The sequence below is a fragment of the Rana temporaria genome, chromosome 4 (genome assembly GCF_905171775.1).
Source record: "Rana temporaria chromosome 4, aRanTem1.1, whole genome shotgun sequence".
Classification (NCBI taxonomy): domain Eukaryota; kingdom Metazoa; phylum Chordata; class Amphibia; order Anura; family Ranidae; genus Rana; species Rana temporaria.
Window position 1 is genome coordinate 108,842,190 of NC_053492.1, and position 27,215 is coordinate 108,869,404.

The window sequence follows — 27,215 nt, forward strand, 5'->3', positions numbered from 1 at the left end:
AATAGGAAATTTACAGACAGAATGGGGTGATTAATAAAAAATGTAATATTCCAAATATAAATCAGCACACCCACGTGTGGGTGTGACAGTGTTGAATTATACTTTGGAGTAAAACATTATCTTCAAACTATAAAATCATTTGCTTCAATTGTGAATAGCATACAGTATATGATTGACCAGACATGGTACATTTGTGAAGGAAACATATAAAGACAGAAAAATGCACTCACCTGCTGCACACAATGGAAATAGCCACCAGGGATACTATGAAGACAACACCCGCTGCTGCCGAGCCAGCAATCAGTGGAAGCTGCTCTCTCAGCTCTGATTTGTAATCCTCTAAAAGTGGAAATAGGAGAAATTACACAGGATGGTGCCAGGTTGGCCTACAACAATAAACCTTTTGTAATGGAGCCTATCATTTGTGTCAAAGAGAACAAGTACATGAATGTGCAGATCCAGACCTTGACTCAGATCTTTATTATACATACTCCCTGTGTGATTCATGTTGAACCATCTAAAATGTCAAGTTTCCATTATGTGCCTCCACACTTCCCACCCAGTAAAGGTCAGAGAATCTGTCAGGAACCTATCTCGTACTAATTTCTTGTGTATGTACAAATATATTCATAGTTCATATTGCAATAGACAGAAATCTCCAGAATTTGAATCTATGTTCTTAGGATTAACTCTTTGTTGAGAGCTTTCACAGATTCCAATTAAAAATGGAAAAATGAATTCAGTCTTCAAATAGTTCTTTGCTCGTCCCTTTGACAATGCCAATCTTTTGGTGTTCTTCCTTCAATACTTGATTGCACTGCAGATTTATTTGTGGTACAAAACTGTTTTCCTATTGCTCTCTGAATCAACCTCAAAACCCTTTGAATAAAGAGATATTTGATTCAAAAATGAATAAATGTCCTGATGCTACAGTATAAAATAAACACAGATGCTAACCATGTAGTGAAATTATAATGAAAAACGGATTCCCTACAAATCTCTTGCTTCAGTCTAAATAACATGCTGGGTCTACTCTTGGAAGCTCTTGTATAGTTAAATAGCTACGGAGTATTTTATTACTGCCTCTAGCAATGCTACGTTGCAAAAGACCCACCCCGACATTACTCTTCACCTCCTCTCAGTTAAGGCTGGGTGTGACAGTATGGGCACCCCTATATATTTAATCCCACAAGTGTGGGGTTTCGGGAATACCCCTTCAGATTTCATCACAACAAAGATGGGTTTCTACTCTCTGAACCCCTTCTTAAATGGGTTGTAAACCCTCATGTTGTTTCACCTTAATGCATCCTATGCATTAAGGTGAAAAAACTTCTGACAGTGACCGGCCGGCCCCCTTGCCCCCCGTTTTACTCACCTGAGCTTGTTCATTCCCTTAGCGGAGATGCTCTGTACATCTCTGCTCGGGGGTTCTCAGCTCTTGATTGGATAGAATAATAGCCAATGGCTCCCGCTGCTGTGAATCACAGTCCGGCATTCTGTGTCTATGGACGTAAATGCTGGACTTGAGAATGCGCCCACAAGGTAACCCCCAGGGAGAGCCACCGGCAGACCACAGTGAACAATGATCAGGGCCACACTGTGCAAAACAAACTGCACAGTGAAGGTAAGTATGATATGTTTGTTATTTTTTTAAAAAAAACAAGGGTTTACAACCCTTTAAACAAACAATAAAAATACCTCATCTTTGTAGCTCCTCAGTGGACTAAGTACATCTATTCATACACTGTAACTCAGTGGCATGATCTTTGTAAAAATGGGCTTTAACTGCAGAAATCTGATACTAATAACTGCAAAGATAAAAGGTCTGTGAACAGAAGGACAGGACATGAAGATATTAGGAAAGGCTTATTTACAAAATGTTCCAATACGTAAAGTAGGTATAAACCCGATTCATGAAATTTGAGCTGGACACATCTGTAGTGTTTAATTATCTCTCTCCAAAGCCCTAAGTCCTGTGTCTTTCTAATGCTCCGTTCCTATGTTATCAGTTTGATAACTTCTGACAAGTTCCCCCGACATAAAAGCAGCTGAGATTTTGTGTTGGGGTGTGTGCTATAAATAGATTAGCAGGTTGCTTGTCTGTTCAAAGCACAGCTCTGCACATTCCTTCCTTTCTCTGCTTATGTGGAAGGGGGAGTGTGCCTTTCCTCCAATCAGCTGTCGCACAGTGTATGCAAAGACTCTAACAAGATGTGTACTTTCTAAACAGTATATAAAGCTTAAGACAGCAGATATACAAGTAAAACCTATATAGGGAGATTTGTTTCATCTCTGTGTATCATCTGAGGCTATTGCCTTCACTGGGTTTAGGAGAGGGTTTACATCCACTTTAAGGATCTGATCTGTACATAACAAGTAAAAATTTGTTTTTATTTGTTCAACTCAAATAATTTGCTGCTGTATTATGACCTACTTAAGTATGAAATCAGAAAGATTATTCAACTTGCCCTATAGCTACCAGTCTTACACCAATACACCTTAAGTTGCTTACCAAAGAACAATGTCAGATTCTTTTAGATAAATCATTGTCTAAACATATATATTACTCCCTCCTGCACTTCCTGTACTTGTAATTTGTCCTTCCTGCCCCTGTTCTCCTTCTCAAAACTTCCTTCTCTATCACATTCCCTAACTGACTCATCCAACCTCAAAGTCCAATGATACAAGATGTTATCCCTATCATTATGAGACATTCATATAAATAATAAAATAATAAAAACATTGCAGGGGTAATATTATGGTTCTCTCTTGGTTTCCATGTTGATACGGACACTCAAATAACAAGCTGGTCAGGCCTAATTCAGGTCGTTTCTGCATATGAATTATAGCTACAGGTCAAATACCATCTGAATAAAAATAGGTGTAATGTTTGTCATTTGTTTTGCCATCAATGTTTTCTCCCCTCCCTTGTTTGGTTACGTTTTAAACATAAACAGATCTTTTACTTTGAATGCCTGGAAACTGAGCTTATGTAAAACATCTTTCACTAATTTGAACTACTATCTCTAACAATTGCGCCCAAAATTTAAGTGGTTGATGATATTCACTTCTGCATCCAGGAAAACTAGCCAAGCAAGATCATTGCATGTCTATGAGTACTAGAGACACCATATTGGTTCCTGTAAATAAAGAGATTCCTGTCATCCCAGCTCAGGCAACATTGGGAACCTCAGTAACCATGGGAGATGCATTCTGATAATACCGTGTCAACCATGTCATGCATTGAAAGTTAAAGCTCACCCAAACTCAGGGGCCAAAGTTTTATTGCACCTCATGTAACCATAAGCATTCTTACATAGTTACATAGTTGGTGAGGTTGAAAAAAGACACAAGTCCATCAAGTCCAACCTGTGTGTGTTCTTTTATGTCAATATTACATTGTATATCCCTGTATGTTGTGGTCGTTCAGGTGCTTTTTTTTATTTTTTATTATCGATGCCCCCCACTGAAACCACTGCCTCTGAAAGAGAATTCTACATCCTTACTGCTGTTACAGTAAGTAACGAATCCTCTATGCAGTTTAAGGTTTAACCGATTCTCATTTAATTTTAGTGAATAGCCTGGAAGGAAGATTCTTCATGAATCCTTGCTGATAACTGCTAATGATACCGTTTTCATTACTAAAATGTTGTATATAGTCCCTTAATATTCCCATCCTAGAGCTTGCATACTATTGATGTTAGGCTAATTGTTCTGTAATTCCTGTGGATGCATGTTGGCCCTTTTTTTAATATTGGTGCTACATGGCTTTTCTCCAATCTGCTGGTACCATTCCAGTGAGTAGACTGTTCGTAAAAATTTGGAACAATGGTCTGGCAATTACTTGACTGAGTTCCTTAAGAACCCTCGGGTGCAAGCCATCTGGTCCCAGTGACTTATCAATGTTACATTTTTCAAGTCTATTTCTAATTCTATCCTCTGTTAGCCATCTGGGTATTTCCTGTGATGTGTCATGAGGATAAACATTGCAGTTTTGGTTGCTGAAGCCCCCCCTGCCTCACTTGTGAATACTGAGGAGAAGAATAAATTCAATACCTTTGCCATCTCTCCATCCTTACTAACCAGATTCCCTTCATCATTCTTTATGGGACCAATATGATCTGACCTCCCTTTCTTACTTTTTATATACTTAAAGAATTTCTTGTGATTGTTTTACTCTCCTCCGCTATGTGCTATTCGTGTTCAATCTTAGCCACCCTGATTGCACCCTTACATTTATTGTTGCATTCTTTGTAAAGTTGGAATGCTGATGATGATACCTCAGCCTTGTGTTTAAGACCTTCTGCCACAGCTCATTAAAAAAGTAAAATTCCACAAATAATACATAGTTACAAAGTTAGCCTGGTTGAAAAAAGACACAAGTCCATCTTGTTCAACCAATATGATATAAAAAGTCTAGCAGTGCTACATACACTGAAGATGCTTGGTTCCTGGAAATTAGTAATTATATGCTTTGCTGTCTCTTTTTATTTCAGAATTTTCAGGATATGGGGCTTCCACGTACCCGTATAATGCTTGTTTAAAGCAAAATTAATAACATACCTAAATGCCCATTGAGTTCAACCTGTTCTAATTTTGATTTTGTTCCATTGCTCCTGATCAAGAAGAAAGCATAGATAACACAAAGCAAGCCAGCTGACAATTACTTCACCATGAAATTATAATTCTTTCCTGGGCCCATCAGTTAGTAAAAAAAAAACAATCAGTATCTGAATCAATCTCTCCACTGACGAATCCTATTAATTATATCTGGAGATGCCATTTCCAGTACTATCAGTGAAATTAAAATTCACTTATAAATCTGGCCATTGACACCTGCTTTTGCTGAGAATGCCAAACTGTGATCGCACTTGTAGCAAAGAACCCTTTCCATGGTGGGGATAAAATGTTTTCCTTTCAAATACCTCACACAGTCCCGGGTCTTAAACGCTCACTGAACAGTCTATAACCTATGATCTGCTTAGGCATATTCCTCACATATCTTCTAACACACTTTTATTCCCTAGTGTAAATTTACATAACCTATGCAATCTTTAATTGATGGTGTTATCCACCTCTGAACCATCTCAAATTCTGTTGTCTTTAATTGCAGATAGGCATGATAAAATAGTCTTGAGACTGAATATCAGGTAAATAGCTAAATACATGGAATACTGGTAAACTGTGCTACTTGTCAAAGGACTTGCAATTCTGTTCTGCCAGACATGTGATCCGTGCTAAAAAAAATCATAAATTCTTAAGGAGTTAAAAAGTTCACTCTTATAATGCCGCGTACACACGATCGGTCAAACCGATGACAACGGTCTGATGGACCGTTTTCATTTGACCAAACCGATCATGTGTGGGCCCCATCGGTTATTTATTTATAGGTTAAAAAAAAGCAATCTTGTTTTTAAATTTAACCCAAAAATCCAGGCATGCTCAGAATCAAGTCGACGCATGCTTGGAAGCATTCGTTTTTTTTTTTTTACTTTCGTTTTTTTGAACTTCATTTTTTTCAGCACGTCGTTGTGTTTTACATCACCCCATTCTGACACGATCGGTATTTTAACCAATGGTGTGTAGGCACGACTGACCATCAGTCAGCTTCATTGGTTAACCAATGAAAACGGTCCATCAGACCGTTCTCATCGGTTTGACCGATCGTGTGTAAGCAGCATAAGACAGCAAAGTCAGGTCCTGGAACTACCTGTAAACTACAATGCATAATAGCAATACAACTTGGTCCATGACCCACCCCAATTTCTGATTGCACAATGAAGAAATAGCACACCAATGAGGTTGTCATTCTGCTCCCTACTTCCCCATGCATCAGTGTAAAGATGTGCACAACTTGGTGACATCTCTACACTGTTTGATGCATTGTGAAGGTCATTTTGACAAGCATGTAGGGTACATGCCTGGACAAGGCAACCTTTGACTTTGTGTCCCTCAATGCCTAAAGAGGTTACAGCAATTGATGTCTCTAGTTGATTCCTCCTCAGGACAATTACTATCAGAAATACTGTATTTGTATATCACAACCACTTTATGAGTTCAATACTTTCGGATTTTACCAATTAAAACAAATTGATCAGAATTTTATGTTTCTGTTCTGCTGTTTAGGTGTTGGGGCATAATTAAAGACATTTTAGGGTTTAGGTTAAGTGTTAGGGTAAGAGTTTAGTGCTAGGGTTGTTTAGTGCTATGGATAGGTCACCACTTAGGAAAACTTAGAGAAGCTTTGGGGTTTACACTTGTTAGTGGCACTGTAGCACTGCACTAATAAATACTGATGCCAAGCTCCCTGTGCTAAGAGCGAACATACTGCATGCAGAGAATTACAGAAAGCCGATATCAAGGTATTTATACTGGTTTTGTGTAAAAATATATTTCATGATTTAATTGGTGTTTAAATACATGCCCGGAGCTCAGCTTTTAATAACTGTAAGTAAACTTTCACCACTTTCCCTTTAGCCAAAGATCAGTCTTAACCTCAACAGGGACACAGGCCAAGTAGAACTGGCAGAGAAGGCGTTAAGAGCTTTGGAACAATACAGAAGCACAGCATCCCTCTTGGCTTCTCTACCTTCCTTTCTAATGCCCAGACTTGGTAAGGAAAGATGCCCAGCAGAGTTACGCATGTAACAGCCTGGCTCAGTGCCCGAGGCCAGTGTAGGAGGAATGTTTCCGCTTGTGGAGAAGAACGTGTGTCTTGCAAGCAGTGAAACATGTTGGATTCTGATTATTTAATACATGGGGGAAATGAAAGGAAATCAACTAAACTAAAATAGTTTGATGGAATGGAAACCATTTCCAAACAGAAGGGGTCAAATTAACAGATATTTTGCAATGATGAACTGAAAGATCATGCATGTAAATACACTCCATGACGAGTGTGAAACAGCCAGGACCAATCAGGCAGAACTAGTTTGCAATCTAATATATGTTCCTATTTTACACTTCATTGCTATTATATGAATATGATGTTGTGTCAATCAATTCTTCACATGAAATCTGACAGCAGCAAACCAGCAAATGACCCATACAGAATGCTCATTTTCATTAAGATGGTCCAATATATATTACATGCAATCTCAAAGCCTTCTGCTGGAATGTTGCATATTATCATTACAATGTTTGAAACAACCCCTAGCTGCGTGTTTTTGACACATCTTTATAGTTTGGGTATAAAATATGTATGGGGCCTCTCATATATCATACAAAAACTCCCAATAGATTCAGCCTGCAAAACAGTTAAATGCCATCCAGCATTGGGGTTACTTTATTGGAAGTGGAGCAACTCAACACGGATCTGCTGCCATAACCACAAATTGAATGATTGTTTTTTATTTAAACATGCATTACAAGAATCAAATATGGAACTCGGTCAATTTAAAGGGGGCCCATACTCAGAAAGTGCTATCGTATAGGTAATATCTAGAAAAATGTATCATGATAAAGAAGTGGAAGCCTGAAAAAAATCAACCGTTTGCCTTATTTACCTTCTGAGATGTAGCAGTAACCTTTTTACACATTTTTTTTGTGAAGTACCTTCAAAGTCCTATTTGGCTTTCTATGGTAGGATTTTTTGCCTTTAATGTCTAGTTATCTGAAGGATGTGGTACCAGAAAAAAAACCTTACAGACACAGAGACTGTTGGTTTGCGGTCTCCCTCTTATTTTAAATGTTTACTTATTTAAGGGGTCACTTACCATCAGTCAGTGTTTGGAAGCACATTTTTCCACTGTACTTTCCATAACCCGCCACTGTGCGTGCCCTGACCTGTACCACATACACCACACCAGGCTTTAGTCCTTCTATGCTGGCTGTGTTGGTTTGGCTTCTCGCTATAGAAGAGTTAAATTCATTTTGATCCTGTAAGTAAGAAAATGTATATAAGTGCATAAATATACAGTGCAGTAAAAAAGTTAAAATAAAACATAAACAGAAAATAAAACAGAACTTGCTATAATATATCTAGGCACAGAAAATTGCTTCGGCAATAAAATCTTAAAAGAAGAGCACGAGTAGGATTCATAAAATTTTAATCTGATATTAAGTACAGTATATACACTTTTGTTACTTGAAAAAAATACTGGATCCCTTTTGGTTTAAAATGCTTACCAAATTTTTTAGCTGCTAGTCTCTAACGGTTGCCTTATTCTAAAAACATGTATTTCCCTGAAGTGTAACTACTTTGCCACCTTCAATATGTTATTCTGTGCAAAGACCTGCCGTCCTGTTGCTTTAGACGACAGCAGAAGCAACATATCGTTTAATTTTGATTTCCTGCTGCTGGTTGCGCAGTGAAACCTTAAAGAGGTTGTAAAGGTTTGTTTTTCATTTTCTAAATAGGTTCCTTTAAGCTAGTACATTGTTGGTTCACTTACCTTTTCCTTCGATTTCCCTTCTAAATGTTTTTTTTCTTTGTCTAAATTTCTTTCTTCCTGTTCCTCCTCAGTAAGCTGTTCTGGCTGACTAACCCGCCAGCCAGGACGGCTTGGATGATGAGGGCAAGCGTACTGAAGAGAAACAGGAAGTGAGAAATTCAGACAAAGAAAAAAAAAATCAGGAGGGAAATCAAAGGAAAAGTTAAGTGAACCAACAATGCACTAGCTTAGAAAATAAAAAACAAACCTTTACAACCCATTTAAACTGCATGTGGCTGACTTGTGCCAAAAACTGAATTAATGGCCAGTAATGAATCACAATCTCAACAAAAGCCACTGCCTACATTTCTAAAAGAGGGTGGTTTACTTGCACAAATCATAACCATGTTTCAGATGGCTTCTAATCACAGATGTTTATGATATTTAGCAGGAAATTATATGAAATCACAAAAAGAAAGCTAAGACTTCTACATCTACACTATATTACCAAAAGTATTTTGATACGCCTGCCTTTACACACGCATGAACTTTAATGTCTTAGTCCGTAAGGTTCAATATTGAGTTGGCCCAACCTTAGCTGCTATAACAGCTTACATTTTTCGGAGATGGCTGTTCCACAAGGTTTAGGAGTGTGTCTATGGGACCGTTTGACCATTCTTCCAGAAGTGCATTTGTCAGGTGATGTGGACGAGAAGGCCTTGCTCGCAGTCTCCACTCTAATTCATCCCAAAGGTGTTCTATTAGATTGAGGTCCCAACTCTGTGCAGGCCAGTCAAATTCCTCCACCCCAAACTCACTCATCCATGTCTTTATGGGCCTTGTTTGTGCACTGGTGCGCAGTCATGTTGGAACAGGAAGGGGCCGTCCCCAAACTGTTCCCACAAAATTTGAAGCATGAACTTGTGCAAAATGTCTTGTAATGCTGATGCCTTAAGAGTTTCCTTCACTGGAACAGGGGCCGAGCCCAACTCCTGAAAAACAACCCCACACCACAACCCCCCTCCACCAAATGATTTGGACTAGTGCACAAAGCAAGGTCCATAAAGACATGGATGAGTGAGTGCATCTATAGAAAAGGTATGTGAGATAGAAGTCATCCTAAGGTAAGATGTTTAAGAAGGCGTCCTTATTACAAGGTCTATAGGGTAGAGGGCATGATCTGTTAGGGGGCATCCAAAGGAAAGGTCTGTTAGAAAGCATATGTTAAAAAAAGGTCTGTAAGTTATAAAGCATCCTAAGGAAATGTCTGATAGGGTGTCCTTAGGGCAGGTCTATTACAGTGCATCTTTAGAAAAAGTCTGCTAATTAAATGACATCTTTAATAAAGGTTTACTAGAGGGAATTCTGTGGAAAGCTATGATAGAAAGAATCATTAGGATTATAATAATTACCAATGGTGTTGCTACCTCACAAAAACACTACCTGGGTTCTTCTTGAATAAAATAGCGACTTTCAATCCATAAAACCACTAGTTTATTAACTTAAAATGAGCTAAAATGTGCAATACTATTTCACTCATTGTAGGCCTTTCAAGTAAGCTTAATGATGATTACTACACTAGCCGAGCAAAAAAATGTGGCCTAATCACCAGTATTGTTCTTTTAGTCAAAAACACAGAAATAAATGTATTGTCTGAAAGCCAGCAAGATCAATAGATGACACATTGATCACCATGCATTCAACCCTAATAAGAATGAAAGTAGGAACAGATCAGGTAAGGTAAAACAGACCTCTGGGCTTTTCTTTAGATAAATGTTGTACAGCTTTGGAAACACTCTGAGGGTAAAAAGGTTCCAATTTTCAAAAGGACAAGCTAATCACCACCAAGGACAAGGAAAACACTATTTGTGATAAGAGATTAATAATGACTTATTAGAAAATATTTGTGACTGATTTAAAGTAGATTTAAAGGCAAAACTTTTTTCATTTTTTTTTTTCAATTTTTGTCCCATTTGGGGATATTCGCTGTCACTTCCTGTCCCATAGCCAAAACTAGAATTGAGAAGAAATCCCACTAAAGTGAGGGAAAATCGTAGTTGTCAACAGGGTCACAAAAATGAGTGTCCCCATTGGAAGATTTCCTCTCTATTACTATTCTGGGGACAACCTAAAATGTGTGATTTTTTTTTAATTTCACATTTGATGATTGCCATAAATAGGAATCTAAAATGATAAAAAAAAGTTTTGCCTTTAGTTGTACTTTAAGGGTCATTCCCCCAATATGGATGTATCGCTTTTTTTGTTAGAGGTTTATTTGCTGATTCACCTTTTAACATCTTTAACTTCTGTAGAATCCAGTGTTTTTTTTTTGTATTATTATTATTCTAGCACGTTCAAGTAGTGGGGTGTTTTTTACCTTGATGTATAGAATGCATTAAAGAGTAGGTTCGCCCCCCGCACTAAAAATTTAGGGCCAGATTCAGGTACAGCTGGCGTATCTGTGCGGCGGCGTAACGTATCCGATTTACGTTACGCCGCCGCAAGTTTTTCAGGCAAGTGCTTTATTCACAAAGCACTTGCCTGTAAAGTTGCGGCGGCGTAGCGTAAATCACCAGGCAGAATTTAAATTCGGCGGGTGGGGGCGAATGATTTTAATGAAGCGCGTCCGCGCGCCGTTCCTAAAATTTCCCAGTGTGCATTGCTCCAAATGACGTCGCAAGGACATCATTGGTTTCGACGTGAACATAAATGACGTCCAGCCCCATTCACGGACGACTTACGCAAACGACGTAACTTTTTAAAATTTCGACGCGGGAACGATGGCCATACTTAACATTGGCTGCGCCTCATATAGCAGGGGCAACTATATGCCGGGAAAAGCCTAACGCAAACATCGTAACTTTACTGCGTCGCCCGCGCGTACGTTCGTGAATTTGCATATCTAGCTAATTTGCATACTTGGCGCGGAAATCGACGGAAGCGCAACCTAGCGGGGAAAAAAAATTGCAGTTTAGATCCGACGGCGTAAGAGACTTACGCCTGTCGGATCTAATGGATATCTATGCGTAACTGATTCTAAGAATCAGTCGCATAGATACGACGGCCCAGATTAGGACTTACGACGGCGTAAATGGCGCTGCGCCATCGTAAGTCCTTTGTGAATCTGGGCCTTAAAGTCAGTAACTACAAATACTGCAGCTGCTGACTTTTAATATATGGACACCTACCTGTGTAAGTGGGAGCCCGCAATGTTGACACCACAACGGATCTTCGTATCATCTGTTGGGTGCCGGTAAGGGAAAGCAGCAGTGAAGCCTTTTGGCTTCACAGCCGGTTCCCTACTGCGCATGCATGAAGCGTACTGTGCTTCCTAATTGGAAGGGTGGCGGGGGAAGGAGGAGGGGGGCTGATCTTCCGAGAGAAAGCGCAGCGCTCCCAACTCTTGAAAGTTGGGAAAGGGACAAGTCCCCGTTCCCCACTGAAAGGTGCCAAATGTAACACCGGAGGGGGAGGGGAAGGCGAATAAACGGAAGTTGCACTTTTGGGTGGAACTCCGCTTTAAGGAAAAAAAATTGACTTTAGAACCACTTTAAGCACCAAAGCCCACCCCCTCTCAGCAGTACCCTGGGAGGCTTCCAACTTTCTACTCTAACATAAACAGACAGCAGGTGCACAGAAAAAGGAAGAAGCATACTGCTGAAAACAGATTTTAATTACTTCACTGCATCTATTGTAAGCTTTAAGGATGAACTACTCCATAGTCTCTGTAGCTACACTGGTCATTAAACGTTTTATTTAAATATTATTTACCTCTTGTTAAAAAATATAAAAATATTTGAACGTCCAAAGTCTGTTCACAGTTCTACTTTAAATATTGTTATTTTTCCATTATAAAGTTATTGAATTCTCTCCATGTGTGCTAAAATAAACAAAAGTTTCTTAATTGGGCGAAAAAGTTACAATGAGCCCTGTAGGTGAACAAACGGTGCTGTAGTACTCAATATTCATGATTAACATAAAAACAAAAAAATGTGTAGTGCCGATATTCAAGTGCAAACTGTAAAAAAATAAGTGGGAAATAATAAGTGTATAAAGTCCCAAAATGAATATACTTCACAATAAGTTAGAAACGTGAACAGTGAGGTCAGCCATTCACTGCCATATCACATGCTTTGACTCTTCCAAAGGTGCTCAGAAACCGAGCCATCAACTCCTTGTGAATTCAACCCTCACCGGAACTTAGGCCGGCCATACACAGTTCGAACCGTTAATGAACAGACTGAATGTACCAAGTTCAACTTGGGTACAACCAGCCAACCAGATTCTCGTACGAATATTGCTAGCGGCTGCTTTAGCTGCTAGCAACAATCATTGTCTTCTTCTGGTGGGGACGGCTTCCCTCGCTCGCCACCCACCCCCCGCTGGGAGCAGACAATGGTCACTGTATAGTGTTAATTCGGAGAATCATACAAATTTCTTTCCAGCGATCTGTGATTGCAAGAAAGAAATTTGCACCGTGTATGGCCAGCCTTAGGGCTGTCATTACAACAGCATATACATCTGTGGCACAGAGGCAATCCCCCTGGAATATGTGCAGCAACCCAGGGTGGAGGCAGGGTTTTTAGTGCCGACGTCAAGCCGCTGCACGATTCTGAGTCGGCAGCGGCTTTCAATGTGATTTACACTTTTATGTTTAATACTTTTATATTTGTGCTTTTATCATAATAAAATAAACTACTGTACTATTGGAAATTACTTTTGGCTCATGGTGGGCTTTGTCTGCCCTAGTTGGAGTTCATCAGAAGGTGCTATTGAATGCTGGTTGCTGCACGGATTCCAGAGAGGTTTCTTATGTGCCACAGGTGTATATGCTGTTGTAATGACAGCCCTAAGTTCCGATGAGTGTTAACTTTACAAGATGTTGGTGGCTGGTTTTCTGAGCACCTTTGGAAAAGTTAACACATGTGATCTGGCGGTGGATGGCTGACCTCACTGTTCACTTTTCTGACTTATTGTGAAGCATATTAATCTTGGGACTTTATACATTTATTATTACCCACTGACTTTTTTACAGTTTGCACTTTATTGAATATCGGCACTACACATTTTTTTGTTTTTATGTCAATTTGGGTTTTGTTACACTGCCTTTATGTGAAGGCAGCCGCACATTATTTATTTGTCACAGCGCAGATTTTAACAGATGACGTGGCCGCTTCGATCTTAGCTTGTTCCATATATTAAGTAACTGAGTTCAACAAAAATTTATCTCAATCACTTGGTTGGCCAAATTCTCATCCATATTAAAAATCTCTGGTGAAACCAGACAGAATGATTTTTGATTATACTCCCGTTAATCTACCAGATTGTCTGGTCTGTGGGTGCCCTACGAAGTCTCTGTGTGATTAAATGATTTCCAGTTACCTCTTCTGAAAGCACTTCAGCTGTAAATCAGCTGCATAGAATTTCTCATTGGTTCCTGACTTATGACACCTTCTTATGCACTTAATAGACTATCTATAAATGTGATAAGCTTTGGCAGCAGCAGCCAAGTTTTAAATTATTGAGTCAGTGAAGACTGAACACTTTATGGCCCTCTAATGCAAGCAACTTTTATATTAATTATAGCTCTGAAGAGGGTGTTAATGGATTGGTTCTGCTCACAAGCAATTCTGCTACCATTAATTTACTAAGACCATTGCTACCATGTAAAGAAGAGTTATCATTCAACATAAAATCATATATTTATTATGGACTTTGTTGATGTTACCTTCTCATAATACCGGATTTCATAGTCCAGGATAATACCGTTGGGCTGCTCTGGTTGGGGCCAAGATATAGTGATACTCTTCATCGTAGCTCTGACCTGGTGCATGATGGGAACAGTGGAAGGAGCTGGTGGGAGAGAAGAAAAAATTGTTACTGCATGAACAGAACATCATGTCGGTTAAAATGCAGCCAGTACAAACAAGCGATTCTGTAAACAGGGATATGATTTATTTGTTTGATTGGTACTAAAATATGTTGTTGCCCTTGCTATATTTTAGCAAGACGCAGGCCATGCAAATGAAATTTTAACTAAACTTTGTGCTTCATTTTTTATTTAATTTTTTATCATAAAGTAATTGGAATAAAAGGAATGAAAGGTGTTTTTTAATTTACCACAAGGAGATGGAATCAAAATTACCCTGGAAAAAAACATATTGATGTATATGAGATGCCTGCTGTTTCACTCCATTACAATCCCATTTCAGTTTTCCATCTTTATTGAAACCTTCCATTTATTTTCCAATTTCGACTTCACAATTGGACCAAATTCTGGTGGTTGATCACAATCCTGGGTGGTGGATTGCTTTGTTTTTGCAAGTAATTTAGGGCCAGATCCACAAAGAGCCGCCGTAACTTAAATATTCTGATTTAAGTTACACTGCCGCAAAATTTCTACCTAAGTGCCCGATCCACAAAGCACTTACCTAGAAATTTTGGGCTGTGTAATTTAAATCCGTCCGGCGCAAGGCGTTCCTATTTTCATGGGGCGAGTCCCATTTAAATTAGGCGCGCTCCCGCGCCGGACGTACTGCGCATGCTCACGACGTCATTTTCCCGACGTGCATACGTTACGCCGAGTTTTGTGAATCGCGCCGGTAAAAAAAAAGTTGCGTCGGAAAAAAAAAGATACGGCGGGAAAAAAAATAAAAATAAATAACAGAGTCGCGGGTAAGAAGGGTCTACTTTTACAAGGTGTAAACAGTTTACACTTTGTAAAAGCAGCCCTAATTTTACACATGCAACTTAATACTTACGGAGAAAAAACGAAGCGTAAAAGCTTTGTGGATCTCCGTAAGTGCTAATTTGCATACCCGAAGCGGCATTTCGACTTGAAATGCCCCCAGCGGCGGATGCGGTACTGCATCCTAAGATCCGGCAGTGTAAGTCCCTTACACATGTCGGATCTTCTGCCTATCTTTTGGAAACTGATTCTGTGGATCAGTTCCAAAGATAGAAACAGGGATACAACGGCGTATCAGTAGATACGCCGGCGTATCCCTTTTGAGGATCTGGCCCTTAGATTTTATTTGTTAGTTCTGGTGGTTCAAAAATGGTTGAAATTGAACAAAAATGGAAAAGTTCTTGGTCAGCTTTAAGGGTTACAAAAAACGACAACAGTGGTCTGTAAGTGGCATTATGTTTTGCTATGTGCGTGATAAAAACCTTTATTTTCCTTGAGATAATGGAGTTAACAAAAAATAAATAATCATGATCCAATGCTTTGCTGAACTCTAGACTCCCTGTGTGGAGCTTCATAGTACAACAAGGAAGCCTTGTAAAGCCAATAATTTCCAATAGAAGACAAGCACGTTTTTCTTGAGGGGGCTCTTTATTTATACAGTAAAGATGAGATTACAGGCCCAGAGGCTGATATGCACAGTTCAGATTTCTCTTCAGACCTCCCTTTTAGAATTTCCTGCATTCTTAGAAACATGCTTGAAGTCATTGTCAACTGCTGTAACAATGTACAAAGAAATATGATGAGCAGGAACCAAGAACCCAATTAGATGTCACGCTTCATTAGTTTAATCTAATCACAGAAATATTTTATTTTATTGGTTGGTATGAGTTACAATACAGTGCTCCTCTTTATACATAAATCATAATCCAAATGATGTAAAAATTCCCCAAAACATCACTTCCAGGCAGCAGGTAAAACCCACCAGTGACCTGCTAATGCAATCTAGGAATTAAAGCCTTATGCCGCATACACACGATCATTTTTCGGGTTGTAAAAAATGTCGTTTTTTTACTTCAGAGCATTTTTCGGGTTCTGAAAAACGACAGAAAAAAAAAATCGAACATGCTCTATTTTTTAACAACGTTTTATACTGAGGCCCCGTACACACGACCAGTTTCCTCGGCAGAATTCAGCTTCCGACCGAGTTTCTGGCTGAATTCTGCCGAGGAAACTGGTCGTGTGTACACTTTCAGCCGAGGAAGCCGACGAGGAGCTCGACGAGGAAATAGAGAACATGTTCTCTATTTCCTCGTTGTTCTATGGGAGCTCTCGTCCCGCCGAGCTCCTCGGCGGCTTCAGTGCTGAACTGGCCGAGGAACTCGATGTGTTTGGCACGTCGAGTTCCTCGGCTGTGTGTACGAGGCTTATGTCGTTTTTCAGGTTGTGAAAAATGATCGTGTGTGGGCTTTAAAGACGTGAAAAACCTGCGCATGCTCAGAAGCATGTTATGAGACGGGAGCGCTCGTTCTGGTAAAACTACCGTTCGTAATGGAGTAAGCAGATTCATCACGCTGTAAAAGACAGAAAAGCGTGAATCGTCTTTTACAAACACGAAATCAGCAAAAGCAGCCCCAAGGGTGGCGTCATCCGCATGGAACTTCCCCTTCATATGATAATGAGGGTATTGCCTGAATTATCACAAGGCCAAATTTAGGGTCATACATATATACCTAAAAGGGTTGTAAAGGTTAATTTTTTATTTTCTAAAAAGGTTCCTTTAAGCTAGTGCATTATTGGGTTACTTACCTTTTCCTTTGATTTCCCTTCTAAATGCTTTTTTTTGTCTGAATTTCTCACTTCCTGTTCCTCCTCAGTAAGCTTGCCCCCATCTTCCGAGACTCTCTGGCTGGGGGTTAGTCAGTGTGCTCGCTCCCCTCCCTTGGGACTACATCCCTGCGGGGAGATGTTGCGAACGTTCACAGCATCTCCCCGCAGGGATGTAGTTCCAAGGGAGGGGGCAAGCACGCTGACTAACCCCCAGCCAGAACAGCTCGGATGATGGGGGCAAGCTTACTGAGGAGGAACAGGAAGTGAGAAATTCAGACAAAGAAAAAAAAAAACATTTAGAAGGGAAATCAAAGAAAAGGGTAAATGAACCAACAATGCACTAGCTTAAAGGAACCTATTAAGAAAATAAAAAACAAACCTTTACAACGCCTCTAAAAATGGCAGCCAGGTCCAAGAAATGAAGACTATGAAATAAACCAAAGCCGCATGGCAGGTAACTTGATAAAATACCTCTGAAACAATATGAGTGAAAGCTCTGGACCATATTGGCTACTCTGCCGTTTTAAGAAAAAAGAAGTAAACTTATTTATTGGGTACACATAGTTCTATTATTAGTTCTTTGTTTATAACTACATCCTGAATTTTAATTAGACTAGACCTGTTGTAACCTGGAGAACCTAATAACATGTCCACAGTTATCACTAATGCTAACTGGAAAGTAGTTATCTGCTTGAGGTGGCTGCATGTGCTCATTTGTCATGCAAAGCCAAAAAAGTCTTATACACAAATATTGATGCATGTGTTGCTTTTCACATGGAGGAAGCAGATGCAAATGTACAGTCTTCCCTACGGAAAAGCCATAATGTATAATGTTCTCTGTGGAATAACCAATGTGTACATTGCATCACATGAAGTCTTCAAATGATCTTATGGAATGAAGGTCTAATCACTGGAGTCTGGGCCTCCCTCCCTCCTGCTCTTCCCAGCATAATGCTTCATTTTGGAGGTCAGCTCTGTTTACTTCCTCTACACGAGGTCCCTCTCTCGAGTGCATGCAGGAGGCAGAAAGCCGTTGCTTCTTCTGTTTACCCAGCTCTCCTCTAATCCGCCTTTTTTGTTTTCTATTCCCATCCTTTTGGAGAAGGATGTTAATTTCCTGAAATTAAGCACTTAACTTGATTGCTGTTTTGTTAATTGCAGGCTTCATAGCTATGGCACTGTTGCGTGGTTAGCATGGATAATGTAGCGAGGATCCGGGAAGCTCCAACGACAAGATCACTGCTTGGTACGGCTCATTATCCCATAAACCTGAGTACTAAACATCTCAGCCAGAATACCTGGACACATTTGTTGATACTTAAAGGAAATCCATCAGTAAATAAGACAGCTGTACGAATATGTTCTGATGAAAGAAGCCATTTCACGATTTATGAGCAGCATGCTAGTTCTAGGGAAGTAAAGTAATCACTAAGTCACAGGGCCGATCCTAGACAGGGTGCGCAGGTTGCTTTGCACCCAGATGCCTGCAGAGGTGGGGGCGTCGATGTGTATACACACACGAAAGTGTCTCAAACAAGCTACTTGAAGGACATTTTTGGACGTCTCGCAAGCGCACCGCTCCAGTGTGAAAACACCCAGGCTCTCACACTGGGATTGCAGATGAGGCTTTTTTTAGGCGCTATTTTTAACGCTAAAGTGCCTGAAAAACCCCTCCAGTGTGAAAGGGGTCTAATGGACCATCTTCTGTACTATTGTCTGCAGTCTCTGACCATCTCCTATATCATGTCTGTAGTCTCTGATCATCTCCTGTACCATGTCTGCAGTCTCTGACTGTCTTCTGTATCATGTCTGCAGTCTCTGACCATCTCCTATTTCATGTCTGTAGTCTCTGATCATCTCCTGTACCATGTCTGCAGTCTCTGACTATCTCCTGCACCACGTCTGCAGTCTCTGACCGTCTCCTGTATCATGTCTGCAGTCTCTGACCATCTCCTGTACAATGTCTGCAGTCTCTCACCATCTCCTGTATCATGTCTGTAGTATGTCTGGGGGTCTTTCTAACAGACTCTCTAACAGAAGTCCTCTCTGTGTCCATCAGAGAGGCCCCCCTCCAGGTCCCAATAAAGTACTCTGCTTCTCTTCCTGTATTTTGTTTATTGTTAAGAGATCATGTAAGGATCCCAGGGTAATGAAGACTTTGTGGGGGAGCATCTCTGTGGTTGAGTTGTTGCCATAGAAAAATTTGTAAAGGGGTGGGGTTAGTAAAAATACCACACCCATGTGGGGGCGCCAGAAATATTTCTGCACCCAGGCGACTGTGACCCTAGGATCGGCCCTGCTAAGTCAGCACCCTGAATCTAGTATGTGGAATGAGTCAGGAAATGGCTGCTTCCATCACAGCCTAATCACAAAGGTGTCTTGCTATTTGACAAAGTAATGTGGCGTACACACGATTGGAAATTCCGACAAGAAAACTGTGTATTTTTTTCCGACAGAATTTTGGCTCAAACTTGTGTTGCATAAACACAGTCACCCAAAATTCAGACCGCCAAGAATGCGGTGACACTACAACGAGCCAAGAAAAATTAAGTTCAATGATTCCGACAGAAAAAGTCCGATGGGGCCTACACACGGTCGGAATTTCTGACCAAAAGCTCACATCAAACTTTTCTTGTCGGAAATTCCGACCATGTGTACAATCAAAGTTTTAATCAGGCAGAAGTTAGCTAACCAGTTTACTAATCACAATCAAAGGTTAGCAAACATAAAGCTGAAATTAATGCAAAGTGATGACCTGAAGCATAGTGTTTTCTACCTACTGGGGTGCATCATGTTGAAGAGTCTGACATAAGCATAGTTTTAAAGGCACTGGGTATAACTTACTTATCATTATATGTATTTTATTTTTCTCGTATAAGTACACAAAACTTTTTCAAGTGATTTTTGCAGAATTTCTTGGAACATTTTTCGGGCTCTTAGTTTACAATCTCACAGTCTAATCTTGCAGAGTGGAAGACGTAAGATGAGGTTACAAGGAGCTGACACTGCTATCTGAGCTAACGACTCCAGCAAGTCTCTCAGTCTCACAGTTATTAAGTCAGTTCATATAACCAACAGGCTCCTTGTTTTTCAAACCTCTCTTTCACTAATCAACACATGAATTGTGTGCAGGAAAACCTTTACTGGAAACACAAAACAAAGGGGTATTGGTGACACAGTATGAATGAGTAAAGGAATTCTGCCACAGACTACTCAGAACTAATATCTATTCTCCATTAATCAGCATAATTCCTCCACCACACAGCCTAATGCCGCGTAAACACGACCATTTTTAATGTTCTAGAAAAAACAATGTTTTTTTCGACGTGATTCTTGTCAAGCCTGCCTTGCATACACATGATCGTGAAAAAAAAATGCTCGAGCAAAGTGCAGTGACGTACAACGCGTACACCGGCACTATAAAGGGGAAGTTCCATTCGGATGGCGCCACCCTTTGGGCTGCTTTTGCTGATTTCGTGTTAGTAAAAGTTTGGTGAGAGACGATTTGCACTTTTCAGTCTTCGTGCTTCTCAGTCTGTTACAGCGTGACGAATGTGCTATCTCCATTGCAAACGCTAGTTTTACCAGAACAAGCGCTCCTGTCTCATAACTTGCTTCTGAGCATGCACGTTTTTTTCACGTTGTGAAAGCCTACACACAACCGTTTTTCACAACGTGAAAAGTGACAACGTGAAAAAAACGACAAGAAAAATTAGAGCATGTTCTAAATTTTTAATGCCCATTTTTCACGTCGCGAAAAATGCTCTGGAGCCTACACACGATCATTTTTAATGATCATTTAAAAAAAATGCATTTTCCACGTCATGAAAAACAGTTGTGTGTACGCGGCTTGATTCCGCCTTCACACATGCTAACCCCTCCACTACACAGCATAATTCCTCCATAACACATGCTATTTCCTCCACCACACAGCCTAATTCCTCCACCACACATCCTAATTCCTCCACCACACATCCAATTCCCCCACCACACAGCCTAATTCCTCCACCATACAGCCCATTTCCCCTATCACACAGTCTAAATCCTCCAACAAACATCCAATTCCCCCACCATGCAGCCTAATTCCTCCAGCACACATCCAATTCCCCTACCACACAGCCTAATTCCTCCACCATACAGCCCATTTCCCCTCTCACACAGTCTAAATCGTCCACCAAACATCCAATTCCCCCACCATGCAGCCTAATTCCTCCACCACACGGCCCAATTCTCCCACCACACTTCCTAATTCCTCCACCACACATCCAATTCCCCCACCACACAGTCTAAATCCTCCACCAAACATCCAATTCTCCCACCACACAGCCTAATTCCTCTTCCACACAACCCCCCCCCCCCCCACACACACACAGCTTAATTCCTCTACCACACATCCAATTAACCCACCGCACAGCCTACATCCCCCACTAGACAGCCTAATTCCCCCACCACACAGCCCAATTCCTCGTCCACACAGTCCAATTCCCCCACCACACAGCCTAACCCCTCCACAACACAACCTAATGTCTCCACCATCTAATGACTCCACAACCTAATGTTTCTACCACACAGCCTAATCTCTCCACCACACAACCTCACTTCTTTACTACATAGCCTAATACCTCCACCATACAACCTAATGACTCCACCACACAGCCCAATTCTTCCACCACACAAACTAATGTCTGTACAACACTGAATAATTGCTCCATTACACAGCCTAATTCCTCTACCAAACACCTTACAACCTAATGCCTCAACCGTACAACCTAATGTCTCCACCACACATCATAATTATAATGCCTCCATCTCAGTCTACATTAAATTTAGCTCTAATTATTGTATTAAACATGGCTAAATCATGTGGCCCCTCACTGATGCTTATTGCAGCAAACAAATCCTCTAAATCACATCTGGGTGCATGGGTTTACGTAAGTATCAATCTGGCACTGTAAGAAATGCAATCTCTGCCATTGCTGGCCTTTCCTTCTGTAAGTGCTAGCTGCTTAGCTGTCATTTTGATCCAGTGGCTTCAACTCTGCCTGACTCATTTATACAGATGTATAATTTCTTAAGGAAACTAAGGATGTTTGACTTCAGCCTGCCTTCATTTGCTGCAAATTCCTTCCAGATAAGTGAAAGAAAAAACATTGAAATCAGAAGCAACCAGAAAAGTAACATTTTCAGGAAGTCAGCAATGGCAAGACCCATATTTATTTCATTAAATATAAAACTATAGACTGAACCATCCAGTAAGGGATGAGACAATGCAATAAGTCACCACTGCGAGTTTCATCTATGTAAAAATTACAGCTTGTGTTTTTGGGGTTTGTAAACAACATGATTTTTTCCACTAGCTCTAACTAGATTTGTGGAAAAAAAAACGTTGACTGGAGAGAAAAAAATACAAACTATTATGCAATATTTCATGTATACTGGACTAAAAATATATTTTAAAGCCATGACCACAAATGAAAAAGAACTAAAAAAATGTGTACAAAACCACTCCAACTTCTGTCCGGTTCCCTTTAACTGATTGGCCAGGCAGCAATACAAGATTCACCAGTAGGTGGCACTGAAGGTGAAAAAAGAGATTGCATTTCCAATAAAGCCATGGAGCTAGAAGTGACCGGTCCCCTTGATGTTGCTACAATGAGGGGTTTTGAACCTGGAAGGATTTTAAAGAGTATGTAATCTCCCTATAGGTAGATATGCATTACATACATTATCCTAGAGTTCGTGAGGGGAGGACATTAGACAGGCACAGTGATCTTGAATGAAATGGACAGTCGGAGGACAGACAGAGTTAAAAAATAAATGGAATGAAGCTTACAATCTGTGTGAATCTGAAGCAGTTTCATGATATAAAACAGATAAATGGCAACACTGAGGTGCTTTGACTGCTCCTGATAAATGCATGTGTATTAATGGATATTGAAACCAGTTATGTATGTGACACAAATAAAAATATGAAGAGGCGACAAAGTCCTAGATAATATGGATGGATGCTGGACTGAAAAACATGACGGGGGAGATAAGCGGCTGAAGGTGAAGGAGAGCGGAGAAGACACGTGCTTCATCGCTTCGAGCTTCTCTGGGCTCTACGCAGATCTCTGGCCAGAATCCAACAACAGTCACATATTCATAATCGCTCAAAACCTGTCAATTACCTGATGAGAGTTTAATGCAGTTACTAGAGACTATATAAATTAAGTGTGGGCTTAACACGCACACAATGAATTATATAAAACACAAGCTCAACCTTCTACCTGCAGCCATTTGCTGTTCATTTTCTCAATTAAAGTGAACCTGAGAGGATAAAATATGGAGGGTGACATCATTGCTGACTTCTTTTTAAATGACTTTGGGGCTGTAATCCTCCTCCTGGCTTTACTACATTCTGCAAGTGTGCATCCAGTGAAGCGTGGGGATACCTGATTTGCATATACCTATTTAATATCAGTGAAACAAATTACGGAAGAAAGCAATGGAGCCCACAGAAGAGCAATGACAGCTTCTATATTCTCTTATTTAGATTACTTAACTTTATTACCAATTTTAGAATTCTTTATTTACTGTATCCTTCCAGCTCCTATACACATACGTAAGTGTGTGTGTATTTTTATATATATATATATATATATATATATATATATATACACACAAAAACTTTGCAGAGCTATTTGCTCTGTAAAACTGTATGTGAATGGGGACAAGATATAAATATTCTTTATTACATGAATCAGGAAAATAGTGCATTGGATCGAGTGTATGGTCATATAAAAAAAGTATTTATCAGCTCCATCTAGTGCCCATAATGTGGTATTTACCCGATTCACTCTAGTCTGTATGAACAATAAACATATAACCTACAGAGAAAATATTATTATTATAATACAAGATTTATATAGCGCCAACAGTTTGTGCATCACTTTACAAAATGAAATAGCCTAGCAACATCCGATTTTGCAGTACATGCTGTATGACAGGTCAATAGCTCCGGATTTTTTATTTTAATAAATACACCCCATAGAGTCCTTTTATTTATTTAAAAAGAAGTATGGCCAAACCTATTCTTCTTGGTCACAGGAGTGCACTTAAAGCAGAATTTCAACAAAAAGTGGAACTTCTGCTTTAAGCACTCCTCGCCCCCTTACATGCCACATTTGGCTTGTAATTTTTTGTTGGGGGGGGGAGTGGGGGCTTCGTTTGGAGTGGGACTTCCTATCCCACTTCCTCCTTCCACCTACAGGCCACCTTGGCGACTCCTCCTCTCCACCTAGGCAGCCTCTCCGTCTAGGCGATCTTCTTGGACACGTCACAGGTCCCAGAAGATCGCCTGTCCACTCCGAGAGTGCAGCTCAACTCATGCATGCCCAGAGTGTCAATGGAGGCCCCGGCGGAGAGGAGGTTGAGAGGAGCGACGCTCTGGGCATCCGCATCGCTGGACCATGGAACAGGTAAGTGTCTGTTTATTAAAAGTCAGCAGCTACAGCTTTTTGTAACTGCTGACTTTTAATAAACATGAAAAACCTGGAACTCCGCTTTAATTCTGCACCTCAGTGACCCAAATTTAGCAAACAGCATGTTGAAACCCCATGTTGGGCGACGTCACAGAGCCACTACTGTCTCTGGTTGTATCCCTACAGTATTGTCTTGATCCACTTAGATGCCTGACCGGCAGCTGGCTCGACCCTAAGCCAGCCACTCCTGCCCATGCTCAGTGAAGACAGATAATTGAGTGATCAGCAGTCGTGTGATCGCACTGTTCTTGGTCTTAAAGCAAGCGTGGGACAGCTTCAGCATCAAGCCGATGCTGCAGCCATATACTGTAGGTGAGTATGTATTTTTTTTTTTTTAAATCCCGTACTTCTCCTTTAATGCTAAGTTTTTCTCTAGAATATGGTTATAAAATGGCAAGCAAACTTTTCCTGACGAAAATACTGGTCCAGGCTTCCTCCAGTGCTCACCACTTGCCAAGAGCTTAGGCCTTTGGTCATATGATCACTGCCAAAGGGGAGAAACAGTCATTGTTTGAATACTGATCATCCTCCCCATCAACTGAGATTACATGGCCTAAAACCATGTATCTATCTCTGCATGCTTGTAAAAATAAATGCCTTCACCGATACTAGTATAGTAGAATTACATTTATTGATAGATTGCATCTTTTAAAGCACATGTGTCTTGATTCCTACTGTAGTTGTGGGTTCGGGTGCCATTCTAAATGAATAGCAACACAATGCACAAAGTACTGTGCATTACCGTGTGTCACATTACTCCAATGCATAGGTGTGAAGTGGGCTTTAATAGATATATACCTATGAATCTTCTTAACATTTAACATACAGTTGAGAGTGAACATAATGGGCCAGATCCACGAAGCGCGGCGCTTCTCTCCGTCCGGCGTAGTGTATCTCAGATACACTACGCCGCCGTAACTTACTTTTTTTTTGTATCCTCAAAGATTTCCCGCCGTAAGTTACGGCGGCGTAGTGTAACTTAGGCGGCGTAAGGGCGCGCGATTTAAATGTATGTGATGGGGGCGTGTTTTATGTTAATACGTCGTGACCCGACGTAAGTGACGTTTTTTTTCAACTGCGCATGCGCCGTCCGTGGGGGTATCCCAGTATGCATGCTCGAAATTAAACCGGAACAAGCCAATGCTTATGACGGTGACGTCATTCTGCGCAAAGCCCTATTCGCGAACGACTTACGCAAACGACGTAACATTTTCAAAATTCTACGCGGGAACGACGGCCATACTTAACATTGGATACGCCTCATATAGCAGGGGTAACTATACGCTGGAAAAAGCCGAACGCAAACAACGTAAAAAAATGCGCCGGCCGGACGTACGTTCGTGGATCGACGTATCTACCTAATTTGTATACTCGAAGCGGAATTCGACGGAAACGCCACCTAGCGGCCAGCGTAAATATGCACCTACGATCCAACGGCGTACTAAGACGTACGCCTGTCGGATCCAGCCCAGATTCCGTCGTATCTTGTTTTTTGGATACAAAACAGAGATACGACGGGGGAACTTTGAAATTACGCGGCGTATCCATAGATACGCCGGCGTAATTCGTTTGAGGATCTGGCCCATTATGTTCAAATCCAAGGTTTGCAATGAGTTTTTGCTGTTTGCGGCTGTTTTTAAATAAACCTGTATTTGCTAGTACAGCAACTTAATCCCAGCAGGAATCTGGGAAAAATGAGCATGGCATTGACAACATATTATTTCATGGACTAAGGACAGGACCAAACACTAACGGAAGAATTGTGGTCTTGTTGTCCTACGTACACAGTAACCATTATGATGATGCCCTCAGTGAAAGAATTCGCTTCATGGAGACTCACACTTAAAGTATATAAATAAAAGGAAACAATCTTCTTAGCATCATTAAGCATTACATTTTATGGCTATCACTTTCCAAACCTGCCATTTCACCGCTAGTCCCTACCATTATATACACGATGTTCTGCGCTCTTTAATGCCTACCGCATGTGTAAGCAACCCAAGTTCATAGGTTTATGAAACTAGGACATTATTACTGCACTCATGTGAACAAGCTTACAAAAACAGCCACTGACCTTTTGTTATTTAATTTAACAGTTAATATTAAGCCATAAATCACACATCGTATGAGATTTTTGCTATTGTCTGGCAATTGGCTTTTTTATACTTTAGACTCTTTAGATAAGAAAAAATATATATAATCGGTGCTAGCCTTTCGTGAAAAATAAAACAGAATATAGCAAAGGGACTCACCTGCTTGGTTAGTGGTTATATTGACGGACACATGTTGGGGAGGGAATGGGCTTTTATTGGTCACTCCATTCACAGACTGGATCTCAAACGTATATGGTGTGTGGGCCCATAAATTGCTGATGAAGACACGAGTGTCTGTGAGCCCCATTTGTCGGGGAACGAAATCTACATTATCATCACACCGCGAGCAACTTCTCCGATCAGAGCGACACTTCTTGCAGATAATGTTGTAGGTGACATCCTCCCTGCCTCCAGTTTCACGTGGGGGGTGCCACTCCAATGTGATTGATGTCTCATTCACTATAGAGATAACATTACGAGGTCCAGAAGGTACACCTATTATAAAAGAATAAAAATATAATTAATTAAAGAATAACTAGCATAACTAGTTTCATTTTAGTCAGTGTGGAAATGGATTAGAATACCTGTCAGGTTTTAACTGCTACTTCTGCACCTATTAGGCCTCGTACACACGACCGAACATGTCCGCTGAAACTAGTCCGTCGGACCAGTTTCCGCGGACATGTCCGACCGTGTGTAGGGCCGACCGGAC

At 40.5% G+C, this 27,215-nt stretch overlaps 1 protein-coding gene across 3 annotated transcripts in view; it reads right to left on the minus strand.

The window, feature by feature from the left end:
• EPHB1 (EPH receptor B1) overlaps window positions 1-27,215 on the minus strand; it is a 419,645-nt gene that overhangs the window by 93,902 nt on the left and 298,528 nt on the right. For all 3 annotated transcript variants that reach the window (XR_005748610.1, XM_040348729.1, XM_040348730.1), the window contains exons 5-8: window positions 26,663-26,998; window positions 14,101-14,225; window positions 7,716-7,878; window positions 231-339 (exon numbers count right to left, since the gene is read on the minus strand). Coding sequence is in view for 2 of the 3 variants with exons in the window: in XM_040348729.1 (XP_040204663.1) it covers window positions 231-339; window positions 7,716-7,878; window positions 14,101-14,225; window positions 26,663-26,998 (733 nt within the window). In the remaining variant the exon portion in view is untranslated. The remainder of the gene's footprint in view (window positions 1-230; window positions 340-7,715; window positions 7,879-14,100; window positions 14,226-26,662; window positions 26,999-27,215) is intronic.